The sequence below is a fragment of the Mastomys coucha genome, unplaced genomic scaffold (genome assembly GCF_008632895.1).
Source record: "Mastomys coucha isolate ucsf_1 unplaced genomic scaffold, UCSF_Mcou_1 pScaffold21, whole genome shotgun sequence".
Taxonomy (NCBI): domain Eukaryota; kingdom Metazoa; phylum Chordata; class Mammalia; order Rodentia; family Muridae; genus Mastomys; species Mastomys coucha.
Window position 1 is genome coordinate 173176210 of NW_022196904.1, and position 13105 is coordinate 173189314.

General features: G+C 50.1%; 2 protein-coding genes and 1 long non-coding RNA gene across 4 annotated transcripts in view; 2 read left to right on the top strand and 1 right to left on the bottom strand.

Annotated features, from left to right (window-relative positions):
- Ankrd2 (ankyrin repeat domain 2) lies at window positions 1-8113 on the top strand. The gene is made up of 9 exons (XM_031390336.1): window positions 1-182; window positions 3026-3127; window positions 3288-3446; window positions 3550-3657; window positions 5616-5714; window positions 6009-6107; window positions 6768-6866; window positions 7057-7155; window positions 7871-8113. Exons 1-9 carry the CDS (start codon window positions 96-98, stop codon window positions 8015-8017), a joined length of 999 nt encoding a protein of 332 aa, XP_031246196.1. The 5' UTR covers window positions 1-95; the 3' UTR covers window positions 8018-8113.
- Window positions 1426-13105, bottom strand: part of LOC116103847 — a 13914-nt gene continuing 2234 nt past the window's right edge. The window contains exons 2-3 of the long non-coding RNA XR_004123593.1: window positions 2840-2955; window positions 1426-1617 (exon numbers count right to left, since the gene is read on the bottom strand). This is a non-coding gene — a long non-coding RNA (uncharacterized LOC116103847). The remainder of the gene's footprint in view (window positions 1618-2839; window positions 2956-13105) is intronic.
- The window catches only part of Hoga1 (4-hydroxy-2-oxoglutarate aldolase 1), a 26529-nt gene continuing 21951 nt past the window's right edge, over window positions 8528-13105 (top strand). For both annotated transcript variants that reach the window (XM_031390337.1, XM_031390338.1), the window contains exon 1: window positions 8528-9102. In XM_031390337.1, coding sequence (XP_031246197.1) covers window positions 8910-9102 — 193 coding nt within the window. In that variant the 5' untranslated portion in view covers window positions 8528-8909. The remainder of the gene's footprint in view (window positions 9103-13105) is intronic.

The following is a 13105-nucleotide window of genomic DNA, read 5'->3' on the forward strand; positions in this document are numbered from 1 at the left end:
ATGAGCCTGTGAGCTAATGACAAAGGCGCCCAGGGGGCGGGGTGGGTGCTCAGGCCTATAAAGCCCCCAATGCCCGGTGGCTTGCAGAAACAGTCATGGAAGGCACCATGGAGGGTCCTGAGGCAGTGCAGAGAGCCACAGAGCTCATTGAACAGCGGCTTGCCCAGGAAGAAGAGACTGAGGTGGGAGCCGAAATGAAGGGTGTCAGGGGGATGGAGGGGGAGGCCTCCAGGTTAATGGATCGGTCCATCTGTCTGTCATGGGAAGGGAAGGACTGGCTGCTGCCTGGGTCCAGACAGCATGTTATCTCACAGGGCCCAGCTGGGTCCATTTCCACACCAGGAAGTTCCTAACGTGGTTGTGGATGATGAGAGATGGGGCTTCAGCCCAGCAAACAGGCACTTGGAGGGAGCAGGCCTTCCAGAGACCCTGCCCACTCACCTGGGCTTCAAGAGATAGACTGGACTAGACAGGAAAGACAGAGGAGTATTCTCTGGGAAAGCCAGAAAGGTAAGATCCTGAGACACCCCCCCACACACACCCAGATTATCCCATGGATGCCAGGGCTGGTTGCTGCGGGAAAACAAACTGACAGGAGTCAGGAAGGGAGATGGGATAGGGCAGCTGGGACTTAGCCAGGGCTGTGGGCAGAAGCCTAATGCACAGGCAGGTACATGTTCTCTTGACTAAGTTAAGTGGGGCTGGACTACTGACTGGTCCTGCTCTACATCTTATTCAGAAACAGTTGAGCCAGGTGTGGTGGTACATACTCATAATCTCAGAAGTGGAGCCAGCCTGGGCTACATGGTGAGATTACCCCTGGGGGCGGAAAACCAGGAGCCTAGAGTAGTGCATAGGGCGAAGGTGGGCACTAATTTTAACCCACACCTTTTATTTGCATTGTCAACTAAGAAGGCAGAGGGCAGAAATGGGCATATGGAAAATGGGCAGTTGCCATGAACTGGGTGTCACTCGTCAAATTCTTTGCCCACCAGGCCAAAACTTTTTTTTTTTTTATTATATCTAAGTACACTGTAGCTGTCTTCAGACACCCCAGAAGAGGGCATCAGACCTCATTAAGAATGGTTGTGAACCACCATGTGGTTGCTGGGATTTGAACTCAGGACCTTCAGAAGAGCAGTCAGTGCTTTTAACCACTGAGCCATCTCTCCAGCCCCAGGCCAAAACTTTTATCACCCCAGGAACAAGGGGTCCCCAAAGCAACCCAGTCAGTGGCAGGCAGTGGTGATGAGCAGGGTGGGTGTGCCCAGGTTGAGGATAACCAGGCAGGAGGGCAGCTGGGGAGAACTTGCTCTCCGCCATGAGGCCCAGGCACCTTGCCCGTTCCCAGAGCCCTGGTGTTAGCCTCTCCCAGGGTAGGTTCTAGGTTTTATTTCCGATGCTTCCCAATTTTTTGTAGCGCTGAGCTAGAACTCAGGGCTTCACATGACATGACAGTCGAATGCTCTACCAAGTGAGCTACGCTCCTCTCTCCCAGTATTCATTTTGATGGTGTCCTTTACTGTCTTTCTTGCCAGGCTTATGACTATATGTCCTGCCAGGTTTGTGGGATTGTATGATTTGAAGTCTCCCATGCTGCTCTCAGGCATATTCCTCCTGGAAAAAAAGAAATGACCTTGGGCTACAACTACTGTTGCTTGTGGGAGTCTAGCTGGATTGGGGGGGGAGGGAGACATCCAGGGCGTGGACTTTGGGTTTAATCACCTGCTGTTTCCAGCATTTACCGTGACAGGGCCTGACGTGGAGGGTTGCTCACCTAACACTTGTTAATCAAACAGGTGATGAATGAGTGAACGAGCAATGGCCATGCAGACGCAGCATCTCTGCCCATCCGGTAGCTCTTAGTTAAAGGCCTTACCTGGTGAGCAGCGAATCCCAAGGTGGCCTGCGTGCCGCCTTCTATTCCTTCCAGCATGAGGAGGAATTTACACTCTAGTGCCGCCCATGTCTTACTCAGACTCCTTTCAGATTTGGTTGTGGGCTGGCAGAGTTTGCACTCGTTGAATGTTTATGAAATTGAATGCAGGTCCGTGAGTCAAAACAAAACTCCCACCTGATTCCACAGGCCACACTTCAGATTAGAGAGGATGCTTGTAAAGTGCTGGGCCCGGAGGCTGGCAGGCAGAGGAGCTGGGTGAGAAGGCTGGCACTGTGGGTGCCTGTGTCCCTGCAGCCCTGTGGCTATATTTGTTAGATGAATGAATGGAAGAAGACCGTGTCCCCTTGCAGAAGGTTCCAATGTCTTGGTGGCAACACTCCAGAAATGACACAGCGGCATGACACTCCTGTCTAGCAGCAACAGCCATGTGCCCATGCTCTCGGGGGGGGGGGGGGGGGGGGGGGGGGGGCCGAGGAGAAGGGAGGGAGAAGTGAGATTCCTGGAGATCCGGGGATGCTCCACTGCTGTCCGCACTCCCCTTGATAAATCTGAGCTCATCCCTTCTCTTAAATGATGAGGCCTCTAAGCTGAGTTCCAATAGGTTCCCCCCGCCCCCAATGAATTCCTTTCATCACCATGAGAACCGGCTCTGGAACAGGTCAGAAGATGGCACAGCACTCTAACAGTCAGTGACTCTCACTGCCCAGAGCCTGCACCTCTTACCTGGCCGCCTCTGGTTTGTCCTCTATCTTAAGCCCACCCCCACAGTGACACACCCACTCCAACAAGGCTACACCTCCTAATAGTGCCATTCCCTGGGCCAAGCATATACAAACCATCACAATAGGTATATATAAAGAAGTATATTTTATAAAAGGACTTGTGTATATTAGAATTTGTTGTGGTGGTTTTGTTTTGGATTTTGAGACAGGGTCTTACTGTGTAGCTCCAGCTGGCCTGTTCTAGGTCACTATGTGGACCAGACTGACCCTCCAGAGCAGTAATCCTCATTTTTCAGTCTCAGGCACTCAGATCGTAGGTGTGAACTACCGCACCTGGACAAAAAAAAAAAAAAAAAAAAAAAATCATATCCTTAATCTTAAGTAGCTTTCGATGGCTTTCTAGAAACTTCGAAGATCTGCTCCTGGAAAGCTGTCCATGGACATGCTAGTGCTAGAGGAAGAGAAGCGCCTGGGGGTGCAGAGTCCTGCTTTACAAAAGGTTAAGGTATGTGTGGAGGAACTAAGAGTCTGCGCTCAGGTGACAGGCCAGCTAGACCCTCTACCCGGGTCATCCGCTGCCAGCTCGGCTCTTGTATCATCCCATATCATCCTGTATCACCCCACACTCTACCCCAGTGTGGAGGTGACGGGCCATCTCCACACAGGGCCAAGAGCGCGTGCGCAAGACATCCCTGGACCTGCGGCGTGAGATCATTGACGTAGGTGGGATCCAGAACCTCATAGAACTGAGGAAAAAACGCAAGCAGAAAAAGCGAGATGCCCTGGCTGCAGCCCAGGAGCCACCTCCAGAGCCAGAGGAGATAGTAAGGCTCCTGGTTTGGACAGATGTGGGCAGGGGGAGCCTGGGAGACCCCGAAGCATCCTCCCTCCCCCGCTATTCTTTATTGGCGGATGTTCTACCTGCAGACCGGCCCTGTGGATGAGGAGACATTCCTGAAAGCTGCAGTGGAGGGGAAAATGAAAGTCATTGACAAGTACCTGGCAGATGGAGGTTCAGCAGACACCTGTGATGAGGTGATGACCCCCGCCATTGCACGCAATGCTCTTTCAGGACCAACACCATAACTGAGTTAGTTGGATCCTGGATGAGCTCCAGTTGTGGGCTTTGTTTGAGAACTCTCACAGATATTCTTAGGGTGGCTTACATAGACCTGTAGTAGGCCTTCTTCCTCACTTCACGATTTCCCCAAATCCTTTTCAGACCTTTCCCCAGCTCAGGCCACCTCCATAACAAATGTCACATGTTTCTGCATGGGAGATGAAGGAAAAGAATTCAATTAAGACAGCTCAGGAGCCGGGTGGTGGTGGCACACGCCTTTAATCCCAGCACTTGGGAGGCAGAGGCAGGCGGATTTCTGAGTTCGAGGCCAGCCTGGTCTACAGAGTGAGTTCCAGGACAGCCAGGACTACACAGAGAAACCCTGTCTTGAAAAAACAAAAAACAAACAAACAAACAAACAAAAGACAGCTCAGGAGATTTGGGTTATGTCTCCCTAGAATCCCTAACAATGGGACCTGTGGCTGAGCTGTTGCCTCTCCACGATCCAGGTCCTACTAGAGTGAGCGTGGCCGACTGCCTTCTCAATATGGACCATGAGTGCCTCTGTACGCGTTGAATAGATGGAAAGACTGTAAAGCATGTGCTGAGATAGGACACGTTCTCTTTCTCATGATATATGCCCATGCTTTTTTCTTTTACAATTATATTTATTTATTTTGAGCCTGGGTCTCACTGTGTAGCTCTAGCTGTCCTGGAACTCAACATGTAGACCAGGCTGTCCTGGAACTCACAGAGATCTACCTGCCTGTGCCTCTGCGTTCTGGGATTAAAGCTGCATACCATCATGCCTGGCTTACAATTATTTATTAATACCATTAATATTATTTGCAGCTCCAGGGTTCTGTGTGTGCTAGGCAAGTGTTCTACCTCTGAGTCACACCCCAGCCCCTCTTTTTATTATTCTACTGTGGAAATATATAACATGAAATACATCATTTAGCCATGTTGATTCGGAGTGGCACTGATTATATCACAGTGTTGTGTAACTATGGACACCATCTGGTTTTTTAAATTTTTCTATTGCCGGTTGTACTTTTTTCCTCTGAAACTGCTTCTTGGCACTTGTAAGATGTCCTTGCTCTCACCCCATTATGAGATCAAGCCTAACAGTGGCCACCTACCCTTGGGCCTGCTCTGCAATATAATAGACCACGTCTTTTCTATTCTTTTCCCTCCAGGATCTTTTTGTTTTGTTTTGTTTTGTTTTTCAGACAGAGTTTCTCTGTGTAGCCCTGGCTGTCCTGGAACTCACTCTGTAGACCAGGCTGGCCTCGAACTCAGAAATCCACCTGCCTCTGCCTCCCAAGTGCTGGGGTTAAAGGCATGCGCCACCACTACCTGGCAGCCTCCAGGAACTTAATGGGTTTTCCCCCTCCCATTGCTGCATGTCAAGAGAAAAATATAAGAAAAAACAAGAGCAGAGTCATGAAAGACTGCCCATAACCAGATGATTAGCACACAGAAAGACTTGCATTATGGTACAAGGGTTCCCTGAATCCAAAGCAGAAAGTGGCCTGCAGGGGGGAAATTTTCCCTTCCTTGAATCAGTACTCAGGTGTGGCCTGTCATCCAAGCCGAGCCTAGCACTAGGAGATGTAGATTTCAGCCTGCCAATGTTCCCTTATACTCAGAAATCAGCTGGGGGCAGCTTGGCATAGAGGTCTCAGTAAAACCATGGCACATGAGCTGCAAATCATCACCAAGCATCATAGCATGTGAGGGCAGAACAGCCATGACCAGCAGGGGTGCCAGCTGCATCAGTTGTACAAAGGCATGGCTAGCTGGCTGCACAGGAATGAAAAAGCTGGAGTCCCAGGGCAGGGCTCCAAGGCCAATCTGGATAGGAGCTGCTCAGCCAGCTCCTATCCAGCTGGGATATGGGACTCAGGCCTGACAGTCTCTTTGGGGGCAGTTCCGTCGGACAGCACTGCATCGGGCCTCCCTGGAAGGACACATCGAGATACTGGAGAAACTTCTGGAGAATGGAGCCACTGTGGACTTCCAGGATCGGGTGAGAGGGCAGGAATTGGGTGGGAGGTAAGAAGTGGGTCTAGAATTCTACTTCCTGTCAAATCTGTGTCAGTGGGCTACCAGTGCCAGGGCTCGACCTCTGTGTGTCCTGTGACATCTGGTGAGTCCCATCACCCCTGAGTTGCCTCTGGGACTCTCGCTTGGACTAGTTGGGCCCTAGGCTGTCTGTCCTGCTCCTGTACCTTTTGTCCCTCTGTCTTCTTGGCTTCAACCCTTTCCCCAGGGATCTTCTTTCCCTTGAGTCCTCCCATTAAATGCCATCTATGTCTTCCAGCTGGACTGCACAGCAATGCACTGGGCCTGCCGTGGAGGCCACCTGGAGGTAGTGAGACTCCTGCAAAGCCGGGGGGCTGACACCAACGTGAGAGACAAGGTGAAGCACTGCTTCAGTACACATTTGGGTGCTTAGGGAGGATGGGGACAGCCAGTGGCAAGTAAGCTCAAGCGGTGGGCAGGTGGTGGTGGACTAGCCTGGTCTACGGAGTGAGTTCCAGGACAGCCAGGGCTACACAGAGAAACCCTGTCTGGATTTAAAAAAAAATTACTAAAAGAAAGTGGTCAGGGGCCCGTGTGTGACTCCATGGTAGCATACTTGCTTACCATGTGCAAGAGCATGGGCTCAATCTCCCTGTTCCAATGAATAAACACGTCAATTGGTTGAAGGAGAACCTAGGCCCCGCAGTACACCTCTGCAGTCTCAGTTCTTGGGAGGCAGAGGTGAGGAGAGTTTGCAACTACCTGGGCTCCGTAGTGAGACCCTGACTTTTTACAAAGGTAGAAGAGTGGGCAGTAGCTCACTGCCAGGCAAGAGGGGGACCACAGGAGGCTAGCCAGGGGAGGTGGCAACTCAATGCTGTACACTTAGACGACTGGGAAGGACAGTGGCATGTTGGACCATTCTCTCCTGTCCAAGGCTCAGGCCTTGGCACTCAGACTTGGGAGTAGGATTAAACTGGAGATAAGATGGCTCCCTTACCCCAGGATACCATAGTCCGGGCCCATGTGCCAACAGTCCTGTTTCCTCCCCACACAGCTACTGAGCACTCCCCTGCATGTGGCCGTCCGTACTGGACACGTGGAGATTGTGGAACATTTTCTCTCCTTGGGCATGGATATCAATGCCAAAGACAGAGTGAGTCCTTGATTGCTCCCTGCTCAACCAATGTGGGTGTAAGGGCAGCCTGCCAGGCTGCCAAGGGCGAGTAGTCCCTCCTCACAGGACCCTAGGGTGGCCGCTTCTGAGCAAGGCCTCTAGCCTATCTCCCAACACCCTACCCACCCACTGACCTCAAGGGTTACCCAGTGTGCTGTGCCGATTCTAGGAAGGGGACAGCGCCCTCCACGATGCTGTGAGGCTCAACCGCTACAAAATCATCAAACTGCTGCTCTTGCATGGGGCGGACATGATGGCTAAGAACCTGGTGAGTCTGCTCCACTGACTTGGTGGCAGGGTGAGCCCTTGCATGGTGGATGGTCTGCAGAGGCCGTGGGGCAGCCACAGCCTAGGTACTCTAGGCCACACCACCCTAATCACCTGCCTTGCCAGGTCTCTTTTCATGTGTCAAGGTCCAGAGCATAAGTTTGGAGAAACAATGAGAGAGGTAGTAAGAGGACTTCCCCAGGGTCCTCAGAAAGGGTGAAGGGAACCCCAGCATTCAGGCCCAATCAATGGAGGGCCGGTAGGAAAGGAATCAAATTATTTGGTTGGTGTGGCCATTCTAGCACCTCATGTTGCTTCTTGGTGGGTCTCTGATTTTCTGTGAATAGATGTTCTCTGGCCCAAGCCTATCTATTGGTCCACAGAACAACCCTAGGAGAGGGGCATGGACCATTCCGGCACAAGAAAACCTAAGGGAACATTGTAGGAAACAGGAGCATATGGAGAGGGTGTGGATGGTCTTAGCTTTGCAGACTCTGGTGCGGGACAATTCATAATGAAGGGACTTTCCTGTGCACTGTCCCAGCATCCCAGGCCTCTGTCCACTAGATACCAGTAACACCCACAACCTCTAGTTGTGAAATGCAAGATGGCTTTACCCCTGGGCATTTGCCTCTAGTTGAGAATCAGCGATGTAGCTGAAGGCAATTTCGGGTCGGCTGCTCAAGTCTGAGTAGGTCTGCTTCTATTTTCTCCAGGCAGGAAAGACCCCCACGGACCTGGTCCAGCTATGGCAAGCAGACACTCGGCATGCCCTGGAGCATCCTGAGCCAGAACCGGAGCAGAATGGACTGGAGAGGCCTGGGAGTGGCCGTGAGACACCCCAGCCTGTTCCAGCCCAATAAATATCTATCCCGAGCTAGGTCCCTGATCCCTACTACCTGCAGCTTGCCTAGTAGGAACAGCCCCAGATTCAACACAATAAACTGCTGGTTTTGGTGTTTGTGGTGTTTGTGTCCATTCGTGCTCCAAACACGTAAGATTAGGTGCTAGAGCGAACTTGGGAACGAGGGGAATGTGGAGTCCCTTGGGTTCTGAGTTAGTAGGTCTCCCTAGTTGGTCTAGCCTTGTCCCTACCATCCTGCTTTTCTCTCCTAATCCCTAGGGCCGCGATTGTGATATATTTCACTCTGTGGCATCCTCTGCTCCCTGTCTCCAAGACTGTTCCACGGAGCTGTGTGTCTGTGTGTGGCCAGCAGAGGGCTAACACGGGGCGGCCCTTAGCAGAAGCTTGGTAGACAGGAGTGGTTTTTCACAACTGCTTCTGGACCAGCGAGTGGGTGGCTACAGTAGGGCGGAGCCAGGCCAGTTCAGCCAATCAGCTCCGTCACGTTCAGCCAGCCTAGAAATGGAGGGTGTGCGTGTTGGGGTCGGGGTGAGGGTGAGGGTGAGGGTGGGTGGCACCTGGCCCTGGGGCTATGTGAAGAGGGCCCTATCAGAGACTCTTTTTAGTGTTGAAACCCCAGGGGCCAGCTCTCTTTCGGGCTGTAATTGTGGCATTTCTCCAGCTGCTTCCCAGCAGGGAAGACTAGGCCTGTAGACTCTAGGCCCGTCCCTGACCCTGAGACACCCTGTGCAAAGCTGCACGCTCCCGTGCCATGCCCACACGTTGTGGTGGGAACACAAATTTTTAACTGGGTATGTAGATCATTAACAGTGAGGGGGAGGACGGGGGAAGGAGTCCAAACTCAGTTCCCCAGTGGTCACAGACAGCTGGGCCTCAGACCTCCTGCAGAAATGCTGGGCCCCCAAATCTGGGCCTCCATGAGGCAGGGGTTGAGCAGGGGCTTGTCTAGGAATGTGAAGAGCAAGAAGGTAGATATTGCAGGCATCTACCCACCCGTGACTACCCCATTCACCGCCACCGCAGAGGTAGACTATGGGAAACTGGAAGAGAACCTGAACAGACTGGCCACCTTCCCCTTTCGAGGTAAGAGGGCAGCTGGGGAGCCAGATCCAGGAAGGGGGTGGGGTGGGAAGCTCTGGCATCTTGGACAGAGCCTGTCTTTGTTTCCCCAGCTGGGAAGGGCTAAGGTACCTTCTTGGCTCCCAGGATTATTGTGGTGAAAACATGGGGCAGCGAATGAGGGCGTCCTGTGTACCAGGCCTGCTGCTGCTGGGAAGGCACTAGCTAGATCACACAGGAGGGCAGCCGGTTGTCAGCCTCTTTCCCCCTGGAGCCTGCTTGGCAGAACTAGAATGTGCTGGCTCCTCCGATCCACCTCTTGTTTTAACATGGGTCCCCTCTCTGAGGCCACAGACCGCATCCTATTTGTGAGATCTCGTCTGCCTCGCAGCCACTGGTCCAGTAAAAGGAGGTAGAAAAGGGCAGTCCTCTGCCCAGCTCCATTCCTGGTCAGTGCTAGCGATGACACCATCTCGTAGATGAGAACGTGGGCCCATAGAGTCACTGTGGTGACTCATGGTCACTGTCTGAAGCCACTCGGCTAACACATAGCTCTGAGCTGAGACCTGGCCTGCTGATTAGAAAGCGCTGTTCTGCCCACTGATTCCAACACCTCCTACGTTGTCCTTACAAATGTCGTCTGGTAGGCACCGGTTTTGAGAACGGCCTCGCTCTGACTGAGGAGGTACAGGCTAGCAGCTAGGAGAGTGGACTCTAGTTTCCAATCGCACTCTGCCAGTGGTCTTACTCCATGGGATACTCTAACCCTGTTTCCCCATAGGACATACGAGGGTGATAATGCTCTTACCATGGGGAAGCCAGAAGAATCTAGAAGAATGTGAGGGAAAGCATGATATAAATTCTATAGTGCTATACATTGGAAGGTATAGAATCTTGGGGTGGTAATTATTAAAAGTACACATGGCATTTGTGATGTCTCAAACCCTGAGAGAACTGGCTGAAGTATCTATTTAACATAGCAAAGGACCTGGCTGCCAGGTTTTCCCAGCATCCCTCAGTCCCTACCTGTTACAGGGTATGGCTGACATACCCTACCCTCTAGTGCATACCCTCCCCAACTCTCCAGACCAGGAGCTCGACTGCCCTATCCCAGAGACTCTTTCCTATATAGTTCAGCCATTTTGGTTATCTACCTTTTCTTTTACCTCTTGTCTCCTGCACCTGATTCCCTTCCCTCCCATCTGCCTTTCCCTCCCTCATTGGCTCAGGGTCATGTTCACTCTGGACTCTCCCAGATGTTTCTGCCACTGGCTATACTCTCCCTCTTACCTACAATAAACTTTTCCCTCTACCACCTAGGAGCAGTCATGTCCTTCCTTTTTATTTTTATCTTTTTATTTTTTTCATTCAACACTGTAGTGAAGCTGCTTGGTGCTTGGTGACAGTGACCACTGGCCCAGTTGAGCCCCCTTCATAGCTCAGGACCCAGATGATATTTGTCAAGGGACAAGTGGTCTGTGGGTGCCCGTTCTGAGCAGGGACAGCATGTCTACCAGGACTTGCTTATGCTGGCCTGGAGGCCTGACTTCCTTGAAGCAAAGCATGATAATCCTTAGCTTCAAATAGAGCACTCTGCTTCAGCTTAAAGATCAAGGACACTTTAGTGTAGGGGCCTGAAGACTGGCTTTTGTATCCAATGTGTTTCTGAAATCCTGTATCTAGGATTTCACTGAGATCTCCAGAATTGGCTTTGGACTTCCCCCTTTGTCTCTCTAGCTCCTGCAACTAGCATCGAGTGCCCTGGGCAGGTTTGTTGTTTATTTTTTGGTAGAGGGAAGGATTTAGCTCATGGGTTCCTGATGTTGTCCGATTTCTCCATTCACCACATAGCAGGAGATTGGGGTTCTGGGAGGCAGAGACCAGCGCCTGGAGGTGGAAGACTCCTCGTCTGGCAATTATAGCAACTGAGAAATCACAGTCCCTCTGGAACCCAGTTTTCTCACTTGAGAACAGGAGCTAATCCCTCAGGCTCTTAGCCGTGTGTCTCAATATAATTCCCCTAAGATGGTCAGACAGGCTGCTGGCACAGAGGACTAAGAGTCGGGGGTATCTTGTCATGGCTCTAGCACTTAGCCAAACATTGATGTTTCTCTTTCTTGAATAGACATTGCAGTCTAACACTCCCGAGAAGGTTGAGACAGCTGCCAAATGCTACTGCTACTTTGTATCAGTATGGGTAACAAGCCCTCCAAAGAAGAGGTGGGAACCTGCCCTTCGTGCTTCAGTGAACACAGAGAATATTCTTGAAGGCTTAGTCTGGGACTGTGAAGTTGTTTGTTTTGATTTGATTTTTTGAGACAGGGTTTCTCTGTGTAGTCCTGGCTGTCCTGGAATTCCCTCTGTAGACCAGGCTGGCCTCGAACTCAGAGATCCCTACCTCTGCCTCCTGAGTGCTGGTAAAGTATTACTAATTTGTGCTGATTGTTTAAAATGAAGAGTATTCTTTTAAAATAAAAGGGTGAGATGGCACATTACGTAATGGCTCTTGCTGTGAAGCCATGAGTTAAGGCCAATCTCCAGAATCTACGTAAGATGTAAGAGGAGAACCAGCACCTGCAAGCCATCCTCTGATCTCTGCGTGCAGGCCATGATGCATGCGTCTCTCCCTCCCCCAAATAAAAATTTTGGGGACAAATTAGCTAATACTTTATCAAATGTGTAAGAAAAAAAAGCCCCACAATAATTAATAAAAGGAACATGCAAAACCTTTAGCCTCTGTTTATAGAAACTACATGTCAGTTCTGGATCACAATAGTTCCATTGAACTACATTAATAATAATAATAATAATAATAATAATAATAATAATAATAATAATAACGAATCATAAGGAAGAATTTAAAAGCTATGCAGTGGCTGCTTTTAGTGTCAGCTACAACAGACCAACCCTCATTAGCTATTTTGGAAAGTGAAAGTGGGCCTTAATTTATAGATAAGGGATGTCTCCAGTAGTTAAGAAAAGTATAAACTCTGCAAACGTTTGTCAGTCTTATACAGAAGCAGCTCTTTGAGACAAAAAAACCCAAGAAATGGAATCAGCAGCACAGTAAGCATGGCCTGCCCTTCTGTTCTCCTATCTTGTGCAGGACGCAGACTTGATATTGTGTCCAGTTAGAAAAATGAACCTTGAGGAAAGGTTTCTATAGTCTTAAGCTCTAAAAAAATTTTAAGTCAGAAGTTGGAGAGATAGATGGCTCAGCAGTTAAGAGCACTGACTACTCTTCCAGACATCCTGAGTTCAATTCCCAGCAACCACATGGTGGCTCACAACCATCTGTAATGGGATCCAATTCCCTCTTCTGGTGTGTCTGAAGACAGGGACAGTGTACTCACATACATAATAAATAAATACACGAATAAATAAATAAATCCTTAAAAATTTAAGTAAAATAAAAGCTACAACCCAATATAGTATGCCTACACCAGACTCGAGCAATGACACTGTCGATAAACTAGGAAAGAGGAAATCTCATGGTTTCCATCCTCTAGACGGAGAATGATAGTTAACTACTGACTGCCAAGAGAGGGAGAATTAGCCTCCCCAGGATGAGCCCCTAATTAGTTTTCCAGTGCAAAGTGGTCAGCCTTGAAGTCATAGACACATGAACTCTGCAGGTTGTATTTGTGATGTGCACGTGGTTATATGTCTATCTGTGCACCTATATGTAACAATAAAGAAAAAGAGACCATCAATCTGAGAAGGAGGGGTGGGGAGAGACATGAAAAACAGAGGGAGGAAATGGAAGAGGAAAGTGATGTAATTATATTTTAATTTAAGTTTTTTAATAAAAAAATAAAACTTTTAGCAAGTTATAAGCAAGGACCGGAGGGAAGGGTTGTCCAGGAGGGCCGCTGGCCCTGGACTTACACCTGTCAACAGCCTCACACTCACAGGCGGACTTTGAGTTGTTATTTCCAGTGAGGTCAGTGGACAATCACAGGGCTGCTTCAGCAAGGCTGGAGAGGCGAGGTCTCCAGAGTTACTAGCTGTGCCTTATGCCTTCCCC